We start from the raw sequence: 12,868 nt of genomic DNA, 5'->3' as shown, positions 1-12,868 counted from the left end.
CACAGCCAAGGGCCCACCAGGGATTTTCCCGGTACCCCACCAAGCCAGACTGACCCTGATTAGAGGTACATAGCTTGATGAAAGTTTCCTTCACAACATGGAGCATTTTTACACACAGTCTCAGTTCCTCTCTCTTAACTCGCTTGGTCTCTGTCTCCACTGGTTTACCTGCCTTCACCACAACCCAACTCAGTACTACAAGCCAGATAGCGAGAGTCCTATTCTCAACCTGCAGTTCCACTTCCTCTTCCCTCTCAAGGGAACTAGTTTGCCAATATGACCGGTACTTAGCTTCTCTGTTTCTGATGCCTTGAAACTCTTGCCTGGGGCACGCTCCTCATCTCATGTTCTGTGTTCCAACCTGGCCCATTACCTCTCTGAGTTATAAACTTGGGGCTGTACTGCTAGGTGTCCTGTCCCAGGACCCGTCTAGAGTCAATAACTCTGTCCTTCAGTTATTTCTCTCTCTCTCTACTCAGGATCACTGACTCAGTATCCATTCACATTAGGGACACCCACGTCACGTCGCTCTGCTGACTGGTCAGACCTTGGGTCTACTTCTGTGGCACACTGGGCTCTATCTGACATCCTGATACTATCTCTGTCCCTTCACGTTTGCTCCTCCAACTTTAGGCTAGTCCCAAGCCTTTACCATAACTCTCCCTATTGTCGGGAAAACATAAGCTATCACTAATAACACATTTCACATTACACATCAAAATACTTTTGCAACAATACACGTGTCTCCAAGGGGGAATATGGGCAGCATGTCCATCTCCTTAGAGTGTCCCCCTCATAGACTGTAAGCTAGTGAGCAGGGCTCACACGCCTCTTGGTATCTGTTGACTGTATTACTCTGTCTTGCCTTTATTGTCTGTACAAATACCCTCTGAAATGTAAAATTATGCGGAATTTGTTTGCGCTATAGAAAAAAAATTATGATTACTAACCACTGACCGTGCAGCCCTATTTCTTTGTAGTCATTTTATCCGCTTCCTCTTACCCACCCTTCATCTGCACAACCAGATTACACAAACTCTTACCTTATAATGCTCTATGATAGTTCTACACACAGGCAGAACTTCCCTGCCAGCCTCCCCCCAGTTGTGGCATCACTACACTGCTACTCTGAGCTGTGGGATGCATCTCTGTTCTCTACCAGAGCTATGCCTGCCACTGGTACCCCTCCCGGAGGGGCGTTCTGCTCCATGATGACATCACTGCACTCATCCTATATAAGCGTGCAGTCGTAGCCCAGACTCTCAGTACTCGGCGTCCGCCAGGCAGACTCTGCTGCTGTTACAGGTACATGGCTTCTCTCTCTTTTCCTCTGATGTCTCTGCACTTGCTGACTAGTGCATTCCTGCCATCTCTATGTCTTCATATTCATAGGTATTATCTCCACTAAGCAGTTTATTCATATAACCTCCTTAGTAGGCGTGAAGTCTGCAGCTTTTCCCATCATTTACCTATATCATTCAGGTCCCTATGACGTATATTGTTTATGATGCACGCTGCTTTACTACTGCTGGTCTGTGTGATTCTCCCCGCACCACTATTCTAAGTATTATCAATATTACTAGTTACATACAATGGGACTATACCATCATTGTGTCACATTATTAACTTCTATATGATATGTTTGATTTCTAAAAGTAAAACTCGATAACTTGTCTATTGTTTCTATCTTATGATTATGTCGGGGACTTCAGAGAATGATAGAGAACCAAACTCCGATTTTAATGGCTTTTCTTAATTTATCTGAATGTCACGTAATATTTTCTTTCTTCAGACTTTGATGATTATTATCTCATTTACTAACTGTATATTTTTTTTTCTTTTAGACACTGAATCGAGAAAAGGTCATGTTAGACCAAAACGAGCTACGTATGATGGTGTAACTACTCCTGTTCAGTTCATTATTAATGTACATTTGACTCCTGGACTATTGTTTGAACAATAAATAAAAAAAATTTTTTTACTGGACACAAGTATTCATTGACGAGGAGTGCGCCGTGGGTTCCAAATCCCATCATCCCAACATGGACACAGACTCTGGGGACCTGAGCGAAGGGGAGCTGTCACCAGGTAATGAGAACAACAAACTTGTATGTGCTATTGACTCTCAGCCCCCCGCGCCACTTACACATCAATCAACTTAATTGAATTGGGCAGGAGCATAAATTCTGCTGGTAACTGGATGGTGAATCCACTTTGTGGCAGTGACTGCCCTGGAAAGAGTTAAAAGAAGGAAGTAGAGGGGTGGTCCACTAGTGCGATTGGAAGTTTATGGGAACTGTTACATACATGAATTGTTATGTACATGCACGTGTCCGATATGTATAGAAGTGCGGGATTATGTAGACTATAGAAACGCTTTAGAGATGATATAGATATATATATATATATATATATATATATATATATATATATATTTACATCACATGTCCACTAGATACATAGACATGGTTATATTACCTGTACTGTATAGATACATATGAGGGATTATATCACCTGTCCACCAATTATGAAGATGTCGCATATATATAGAATTGGGATTATATCACCTGTTCACTTTACATACAAAGCCTTAACTCTACTACCTGTCCATTGTAGACCATGATCAATGTCCAGTATAGATTGGGATCCCAGATTATATCACCTGTCCACTATACATGAAGGACAAGCGATATATGAAGATGCTGGGTTATATGAACTGTGCACTACTGAGTATATATCACCTGTTCACATTAGATAAAGAGGCAGAACTCTTCCACCTGTCCATTGTAGACAACAATCAATCTCCAGTATAGATTGGGATCCATTATTATATCATCTGTCCACTATACATGCAAATGTTGAAGATGTGGATTATTCTACTGCCTACTACAGTATGTATGTATGTATAATCTCACCTGCTCCCTTTATATATAGATGCAGAACTAATATCACTAGTCCATTGTAGACGTCACTCAATGTCCGGTATAGATTGGGATGTCGGATTATATCACCAGATTACACTGCGGTCAGTGCATTGTATGTAACTATGAATGTTATGAGATTGCATGTAGAATGGTCCAGAAGAGCTTAAAAAGTTATCATCATTACAATTTTTATCTCATAAATTAATAGTACACATGAAAATAATCAACATTATAAACTACTATCGGACAAATTTGCTTTTTTCTTTTCCTGAATTGATCTTTCTCTCTCAATCTGTGGGTAAAATCTGTAATCGGTGAAGATAGACTTTCCCATTGTTGAGATAGGAGATGACAGATGGTGCTCTTAAAACTCTATGGAGGGGAAGGGGTGAAGACTAATTAGAGGCAGACACAGACATTCTGCTGCAAGTTCTGCTGAAACAACAGTTACAGTTCTCTATAGAAGTTTATGAGCACCAACTGTCATCTCCTAGGTCAGTAATGGGAAAATCTGTATTTGCTATTTTATCCATGAATTGAGAGTGAATGAGCAGTCCAGGTGGAGATAGAAGCGGTTTTGCTTTGAAATGTTGCTGTAAGGTATTGAAAGCACTTTAGAAGTCAAAGAACGTGGCACGCACTACAGATCCATCATTGTCCAAGAAGGAATGTACTGTATGTAGCACAGACACTACCGCATCATCCACCCCTAATCTCTGCTGGTACGCAAACTGTAGGGGGTCAGTGTAAGGCCCTCACCCTCAGGCACAAGTAGGTAAGTACTATTCTCTCCAACGACTTCATAGCATGCGATGTTAAGGCCACTGGACAATAGTCGTGTATAGTGTTGAGCATTCTGATACCGCAAGTATCGGGTATCGGCCGATATTTGCGGTATCGGAATTCCGATACCGAGTTCCGATATTTTTGCGATATCGGGAATCGGGATCGGGATGAATATTCATGTGTAAAATAAAGAATAAAAATAAAAAATATGGATATACTCACCCTCGGACGCGCCCTGGTTGTAACCGCTGCAACCGCCATGCTTCCGTTCCTAAGAATGAGCGCGTGAAGGACCTGCGATGACGTCGCGGCTTGTGATTGGTCGCGTGAGCGGTCACATGAGCGGTCACGCGACCAATCACAAGCCGCGACGTCATCAAAGGTCCTTCAACCTGCATTCTTAGGAACGGAGGCTGCCGGTTACACCGCTAAGGTCCAGGGTCCGCCGGAGAGATGAGTATATCCATATTTTTTATTTTTATTCTTTATTTTTTACATGAATATAGATCCCAGGGTCTGAAGGAGAGTTTTCTCTCCTTCAGACCCTGGGAACCATTCCAGGATCACTTCCGATATTTGTGTCCCATTGACTTGTATTGGTATCGGGTATCGGTATCGGCGATATCCGATATTTTTCGGATATTGGCCGATACAATCCGATACCGATACTTTCAAATATCGGAAGGTATCGCTCAACACTAGTCGTGTAGGGAAGTCGGAAAGGTGATCTTTGGAACTGGCCCCAGGCAGGTGGTCTTCCACAGTTCTGGTACACCCTGTGATTGAAGCCTCCAGTTAAACGGGTGCTGGAAGACAGTACACAGTTGGTTTGCACACGCTCTGAGGACACGTGGACTGAGGCCATCAGGAGCAGCTTCTTTGCCAATGACAAGTCTACTAAACTGTTTTCTCAGCAGGCAGTTTATCCCCCTATTTTCTTAAACCGATATCTATTTTGATCCCCTTGTGATCCGCTCAGTTACACTTTGTGGATTTAGTAACACTTAACAAGCTTTTCTAGAAATGGCTCAGTATATTGAGGTGCCGTCTAGGACTGATTCGCCAATGGCCCATTAATGATAGTGGTGATGCCGTGGTCTATTCTATGCACTGGGACAATTTTTGTAATTAAGTACTGCAAACCAAGCTTAGATAAATGGACAACCACGTCAGGCACGATATTGTGCTTTAGAGCTCTGAGCCTTTCCGATGATTCTACCCAATACTTTGATGTGAGTAGTTACAATTTCTTTTCACAGGTTCAGATCTGATTCCTCAATAAACATTCAGTTCATCCTAATCTACATTCTAATAAAAGAGGTGGCACACTTCAAAAGCATATTGATAGGGAATTTATATGGTGAGCCCCAATGGGGACAGTGATGATGATGTCTCTAAAACGCTGTGGAATAAATGGTGCTGTATAAGAAAGTAAAATAAATAAATGTACCCAAGGCATGAGCAAATTATGGCAAGAAAATAGATCTGCACATTTCAGATCTGCCAAAATGAAATCCCGGGAATACTACATTGCATTAGAGTTACAAATCATTTCTGGAGTTTACTTAAATGATCCTTCCTTAAAGTTATAAGCATAATTCATGTTAAACCTAGTAAATATTTATCTGTCTGTCTATCATATGCACTGAGAGGTAGTGACTGACTCCCATCAGTTCAAAGCTGTTTTTAATAAGAGCAGGACATTACCTACCCTTTAAATTTGTGGGCTGAGGCAGAGGATAGAGATATATATATATATATATATATATATATATATATATATATATATATATATATATATATTATATACAAATACACACACATGTATATATCTTCACACACATACGTACAGTATAAGGAGCAAAAGTGAACAATAAAGCAACAGGTGCAGGTTGCTGAAGTATACAGACAAACACAACTGTACACCGTGTACGGCTGGAGTATATGGCACAATAGAGTACAGGACGTTGAACTGCACTAATGCCATATATATGTACATTTGTTAACCCTTTAGGAGAAACAGTAGTTACAGGTCACCTTTTGACATTGCACGGTGGGGGATTTAATTGGGATTTGACTCGTTCCAGGCTGTACCACATGGGTATTCCCAGGGCGTATCTACCCTAAGGTCACAGAGTCCTAGTGCTTACATTAGCTTCACTGTTCAAATGATGATTCATGTGACATAGGAGTAAAGACATTATTCTACGTCCATGTAGGGCAGCTTTAATAGAGAATGTGGTGCTGATTTAGGAATTATACAGATTTTTATATGTGTATGATAGCCACTTCAGCTTAAAGGGATTATGTCACATGAAGAAACGTTATTAACCTGCAGATATGGGGTTAATATTCAGGTTAATAGCAATCTAAACCTGCCAGCACCCGTACTTAAAGCCCAGCGTTCATTCACAGAGGCGGTGCCGGTGGGCGCACGAGAGAGCTCGGGTGGAAGGAGCACGGTTTTACTTTTTCAACGCAGAATTGGCTGGAATTGAGATTGGATGCCATGTCGCGTTTGGAGAGCCCCTGATGTGCCTAAACAGTGGAAACCCCCCAATTCTAACCGAAAACCTAACCCTAACCACACCCCTAACCCTAATCCCAACCGTAAATGTAATCCAAACCCTAAATTTGGCCACAACCCAAACCCTAACTTTAGTCCCAACCCTAACCCTAATGGGAAAATGGAAATACATTTTTTTAATTTTTCACTAACTAAGGGGGTGATGAAGGGGGGTTTGAATTACTTTTATAGCATTTTTTTGGCAGATTTTTATAATTGGCAGCCGTCACACACTAAAAGACGCTTTTTTATTGCAAAAAATAGTTTTTGCATCTCCACATTTTGAGAGCTATAATTTTTCCATATTTTGGTTCAGAGTCATGTGAGATCTTGTTTTTTTTTGCGGGACGGGTTAATGTTTTTATTGGCACCATTTTTGGGCACGTGACATTTTTTGATCCCTTTTTATTCCGATTTTTGTGAAGTAGAATGAACAAAAACCAGCTATTCATGAATTTCTTTTGGGGGGGCGCTTATAACGTTCCACGTTTGGTAAAATGGATAAAGCAGTTTTATTCTTCGGATCAGTACAATTACAGTGATACCTCATTTATATCATTTTTTTATGTTTTGGCGCTTTTATACGAAAAAAACTATTTTATATGTAAAATAATTATTTTTGCATCGCTTTCTTCTGAGGACTATAACTTTTTTAATTTTTTGTTGATGACACTGTATGGTGGCTTGCTTTTTGCGGGACAAGATGATGTTTTCAGCGGTACCAGGGTTATTTATATCCGTCTTTTTTGATCGCATGTTATTCCACTTTTTATTTTCCAGTATTATAATAAAGCGACATTTTTTGCCTCGTTTTTTTTTTTTTACACGTTGATCACTGAAGGGGTTCACTAGGGGGACAGTTTTATAGGTCAGGTCATTACGGACGTGGCGATACTAAATATGTGTACTTTTATTGTTTGTTTTTTTATTTAGATAAAGAAATGTATTTATTGGAACAATATTTTTTTTTCTTTATTTAGGAATTATTTTTTTTTCACACATGTAAAATTTTTTTTAACTTTTTTACATTGCCCCAGGTGAGGGGCATCATGTTATAGAGTCAGATCGCTGATCTGACACTTTGCAGAGCACTGTGTCAGATCACCGATCTGATAGGCACTGCATGGACGCTTGCAAGCACTTACTCTGAGCAGGTGCTTGGAAGCCACCTCCCTGCAGGACCTGGAAGGCCCCCCGCAGCCTGCAGGGATCCGGGCCTGCAGGGAGGAGGAGGCAAGAGACCCTCGGAGCAACGCGATCACATCGCGTTGCTCCGAGGGTCTCAGGGAAGCATGCAGAGTGCCCCCTCCCTGCGCAATGCCTCCCTGTGATGCCGGAATGCTGCGATCATGTTTTTTTGCAGTGTGCCAGGGCTTAATGTGCCAGGAGCGGTCCATGACCACTCCTGGCACATAGTGCCAGATGTCAGCTGCAATAGTCAGCTGACACCCGGCCCCGATTGGCCGCTCTCCCCCCATGAGCGCGGCTGATCGATGATGACGTACTATCCCATCGGTGGTCATATGGGCCCATACCACCTCGACGGGATAGTACGTCCGATGTCAGAAAGGGGTTAAAGTGGTACAAAATTAGCGGTTTTGTTTGGGATTTTATTGCATAGGCCTCACTTTTAATATGCATCGGCTACTAAGTTTATTTATTTTACTCATTTATATAGCGCCATTAATTCCACAGCATTTTACAAAAATTATTGGCATTTTCCCCATTGCGGATCACAATCTACATTCCCTATCAGTATGTCTTTGGAGTGTTGGAGGAAACTGAAGGACCAGAAGGAAACCCATACAAACACGGGAAGAACAGATTTGAACCCAGGATCCCAGCGCTACAAGGCTGCAGTGCTAACCACTGAGCCACCGTGCTGCCCCAAAGGAGCTGCATAGCTGAAGCTCTATAATAGTGAATTGATGTTTACCTAGGGACTGGGACCCTAACTATCCCTGTCCTAGGGGTACTCTGGAGCATTGAGAGGCCCAAGTCTCTGACCTTACTATGCTCCTGTTAAGCCCTGATCTGTCCGCTGCCACAAACCATGAGGCTTGGGACAGAAATGTAAGGTAAACAACACACAAAGACAAAACAGAAGTAACAAAAAGCAACAAACATACAAACACTCACCTAAGGTAGTGACGTACATAGGGAAGGATAGGACTGTACCAACAAAACGAGAATAGGACAATGAGGAAAGTACACATCCAAAGACGACATGCAACAAGGATCTCCAATTCAGCACATTGTCTCCAAGGAGCTAGGAAGCAAAGCTTTCACTGGCCAGGCAGAGAGGGTCTGGCCAGATTTTATAGGGAGAGGTAATGACCAGGTCACAGCAGCTGAAATAGAGCTGCAAGTTTCTGACCAGCATCGAAAGGGTCGTTGGCCTTTTCAAGAGAAGCCAAATCCATTTAATATGGGACACAAACACAAAGACAAAATGGAAGATCTGTGATTCACAATACATAGCGATCTTTTAACCCCAGATCTCCCAGGAGGGTATGGCACACTCGTGACAGTATGTGAAAAATCCATTCAAAAATTCCCATGTGTTGCATCCAGATTTTATTGTTTATTTTGGTGCTGTGTTTAGCTGCAGATTACACTGACTGCATAGCAATGAATGAAATCCACAATGAAAATACATGAAAAGCTAAATGCCGAGAATCAACAGAGGATTTTTTGCACTATGAATGTGAGGGTTGCTGTTGTGACTCCCCCATATTGTGCAGCTATGGTTATTTCTCATTAACCCCTTCATGACCGGGGGATTTTTTGTTTTTCCGTGTTCGTTTTTCGCTCCCCTCCTTCCCAGAGCCATAACTTTTTTATTTTTCCGTCAATTTGGCCATGTGAGGGCTTATTTTTTGCGGGACGAGTTGTACTTTTGAACGACATCATTGGTTTTAGCATGTCGTGTACTAGAAAACGGGAAACAAATTCCAAGTGCGGTGAAATTGCAAAAAAAGTGCAATCCCACATTGGTTTTTTGTTTGGCTTTTTTGCTAGGTTCACTAAATGCTAAAAATGACCTGCCATTATGATTCTCCAGGTCATTACGAGTTCATAGACACCAAACATGACTAGGTTATTTTTTATCTAAGTGGTGAAAATAAAAATTCCAAACTTTGCTAAAAAAAAAAAAAAAAAAAAATTGTGCCATTTTCCGATACTCGTAGCGTCTCCATTTTTCATCATCTGGGGTCGGTTGAGGGCTTATTTTTTGCGTGCCGAGATGACGTTTTTAATGATAGCATTTCGGTGCAGATACGTTCTTTTGATCGCCCGTTATTGCATTTTAATGCAATGTCGCGGCGACCAAAAAAACGTAATTCTGGTGTTTCGAGTTTTTTTCCCGCTACGCTGTTTAGCGATCAGGTTAATACTTTTCTTTATTTGATAGATCGGGCGATTCTGAGCGCGGCGATACCAAATATGCGTAGATTTGATATTTTTTTTATTGATTTATTTTGATTGGGGCGAAAGGGGGGTGATTTAAACTTTTATGTTTTTTTTATTTTTTTCACATTTTTTTAAACTTTTTTTTTTAACTTTTACCATGCTTCAATAGCCTCCATGAGAGGCTAGAAGCAGGCACAACCCGATCGGCTCTGCTACATAGCAGCGATCTGCTGATCGCTGCTATGTAGCAGAATTGCACGTGTGCTGTGAGCGCCGACCACAGGGTGGCGCTCACAGCGACGGGCAATCAGTAACCATAGAGGTCTCAAGGACCTCTATGGTTACCATTCACAAGCATCGCCGACCCCCGATCATGTGACGGGGGTCGGCGATGACGTCATTTCCGGCCGCACGGCCGGAAGCGGTAGTTAAATGCCGCTGTCTGCGTTTGACAGCGGCATTTAACTAGTTAATAGGTGCGGGCAGATCGCGATTCTGCCCGCACCTATTACGGGCACATGTCAGCTGTTCAAAACAGCTGACATGTCCCGGCTTTGGTGCGGGCTCACCGCGGAGCCCTGCATCAAAGCAGGGGAGCCGGCATCGGACGGTATAGTACGTCCGATGCCGGTAAGGGGTTAAAGGAGCCACTGAATGAAGTGGTTGTGACAATGAACATTTAGGCACTGGAAGAGTCGAGGGCCCTTACACATTGGACTGTTGGCCAAGTCCGCTGACATTGAGGGGTTCAGAAGACATTAGTCTAATGTGTACGAGTTTAGATAAAGGGTGTACTTACTATTAAAACGGGCTTCTTCTATCCATTAAAATGACTACTTATACAGGTCCTTCTCAAAAAATTAGCATATAGTGTTCAATTTCATTATTTACCATAATGTAATGATTACAATTAAACTTTCATATATTATAGATTCATTATCCACCAACTGAAATTTATCAGGTCTTTTATTGTTTTAATACTGATGATTTTGGCAGACAACTCCTGATAACCCAAAAAACCTGTCTCAATAAATTAGCATATTTCACCCATCCAATCAAATAAAAGTGTTTTTTAATAACAAACAAAAAAACCATCAAATAATAATGTTCAGTTATGCACTCAATACTTGGTCGGGAATCCTTTGGCAGAAATGACTGCTTCAATGCGGCGTGGCATGGAGGCAATCAGCCTGTGACACTGCTGAGATGTTATGGAGGCCCAGGATGCTTCAATAGCGGCCTTAAGCTCATCCAGAGTGTTGGGTCTTGTGTCTCTCAACTTTCTCTTCACAATATCCCACAGATTCTCTATGGGGTTCAGGTCAGGAGAGTTGGCAGGCCAATTGAGCACAGTAATACCATGGTCAGTAAACCATTTACCAGTGGTTTTGGCACCGTGAGCAGGTGCCAGGTCGTGCTGAAAAATGAAATCTTCATCTCCATAAAGCATTTCAGCCGATGGAAGCATGAAGTGCTCCAAAATCTCCTGATAGCTAGCTGCATTGACCCTGCCCTTGATGAAACACAGTGGACCAACACCAGCAGCTGACATGGCACCCCACACCATCACTGACTGTGGGTACTTGACACTGGACTTCAGGCATTTTGGCATTTCCTTCTCCCCAGTCTTCCTCCAGACTCTGGCACCTTGATTTTCCGAATGACATGCAAAATTTGCTTTCATCAGAAAAAAGTACTTGGGACCACTTAGCAACAGTCCAGTGCTGCTTCTCTGTAGCCCAGGTCAGGCGCCTCTGCCGCTGTTTATGGTTCAAAAGTGGCTTTACCTGGGGAATGCGGCACCTGTAGCCCATTTCCTGCACACGCCTGTGCACGGTGGCTCTGGATGTTTCCACACCAGACTCAGTCCACTGCTTCCTCAGGTTCCCCAAGGTCTGGAATCGGTCCTTCTCCACAATCTTCCTCAGGGTCCGGTCTCCTCTTCTCGTTGTACAGCGTTTTCTGCCACATTGTTTCCTTCCAACAGACTTACCATTGAGGTGCCTTGATACAGCACTCTGGGAACAGCCTATTTGTTGAGAAATTTCTTTCTGGGTCTTACCCTCTTGCTTGAGGGTGTCAATGATGGCCTTCTTGACATCTGTCAGGTCGCTAGTCTTACCCATGATGGGGGTTTTGAGTAATGAACCAGGCAGGGAGTTTATAAAAGCCTCAGGTATCTTTTGCATGTGTTTAGAGTTAATTAGTTGATTCAGAAGATTAGGGTAATAGGTCGTTTAGAGAACCTTTTCTTGATATGCTAATTTATTGAGACAGGTTTTTTGGGTTATCAGGAGTTGTATGCCAAAATCATCAGTATTAAAACAATAAGGCTATGTTCACACCTTGCGTCGGGTCCCTGCGGGTTCTCCCGCAGCGGATTTGATAAATCTGCAGGGCAAAACAACTGCGGTTCTCCCTGCAGATTTATCGCGGTTTGTTCCGCGTTTTCCGCTGCGGGTTTCCGCCTATACTATTGATGCTGCATATGCAGCAATATGCAGCATCAATAGTAATGTTAAAAATAATAAAAATTGGTTATACTCACCCTCTGATGTCCGGATCTCCTGGGCGCTGCACCCGGCGGTCCGGTTCCTAAGATGCTGTGGGAGAAGGACCCTTCGTGACGTCACGGTCATGTGACCGCGACGTCACTGCAGGTCCTGGTCGCACAGCAACTCTGACCGGACGGCCGCGTGCAGCGCCCAGGAGCTCCGGACATCAGAGGGTGAGTATAACCAGATTTTTTATTTTTTAACCCCAAATATGGTTCCCAGGGCCTGGAGGAGAGTCTCCTCTCCTCCACCCCGGGTACCACCCGCACATTATCCGCTTACTTCCCGCAACGTGGGCACAGCCCCATGCGGGAAGTAAGCGGTTCAATGTATTCCTATGGGTGCAGAATCGCAGCGATTCTGCACAAAGAAGTGACATGCTGCGGGTTGTAAACCGCTGCGTTCCTGCGCGGTTTTTCCCGCAGCATGTGCACAGCGGTTTGCGGTTTCCATAGGGTTTACATGTTACTGTAAACGCTATGGAAACTGCTGCGGACCCGCAGCATCAAAATCGCGGCGGTTCCGCGGTAAAAACCGCTAAGTGTGAATATAGCCTAAAAGACCTGACAAATTTCAGTTGGTGGATAATGAATCTATAATATATGAAAGTTTAATTGTAATCA

The 12,868-nt window shown here is 42.9% G+C and overlaps 1 protein-coding gene across 3 annotated transcripts in view; it reads left to right on the top strand.

Annotated features, from left to right (window-relative positions):
- The first annotated feature begins 1,264 nt into the window (after positions 1-1,264).
- The window catches only part of TNFAIP8L3 (TNF alpha induced protein 8 like 3), a 140,652-nt gene continuing 129,048 nt past the window's right edge, over positions 1,265-12,868 (top strand). For 2 of the 3 annotated variants that reach the window (XM_069766000.1, XM_069766002.1), the window contains exons 1-2: positions 1,265-1,305; positions 1,845-2,088. In XM_069766000.1, coding sequence (XP_069622101.1) covers positions 2,043-2,088 — 46 coding nt within the window. In that variant the 5' untranslated portion in view covers positions 1,265-1,305; positions 1,845-2,042. Of the gene's footprint in view, positions 1,306-1,844; positions 2,089-2,934; positions 3,026-12,868 lie in introns of all 3 variants that reach the window. The other variant, XM_069766001.1, reaches the window with a different exon arrangement.

The sequence above is a fragment of the Ranitomeya imitator genome, chromosome 4 (genome assembly GCF_032444005.1).
Source record: "Ranitomeya imitator isolate aRanImi1 chromosome 4, aRanImi1.pri, whole genome shotgun sequence".
NCBI classification, from domain to species: domain Eukaryota; kingdom Metazoa; phylum Chordata; class Amphibia; order Anura; family Dendrobatidae; genus Ranitomeya; species Ranitomeya imitator.
This window is presented reverse-complemented; position numbering and strand designations above follow the sequence as displayed.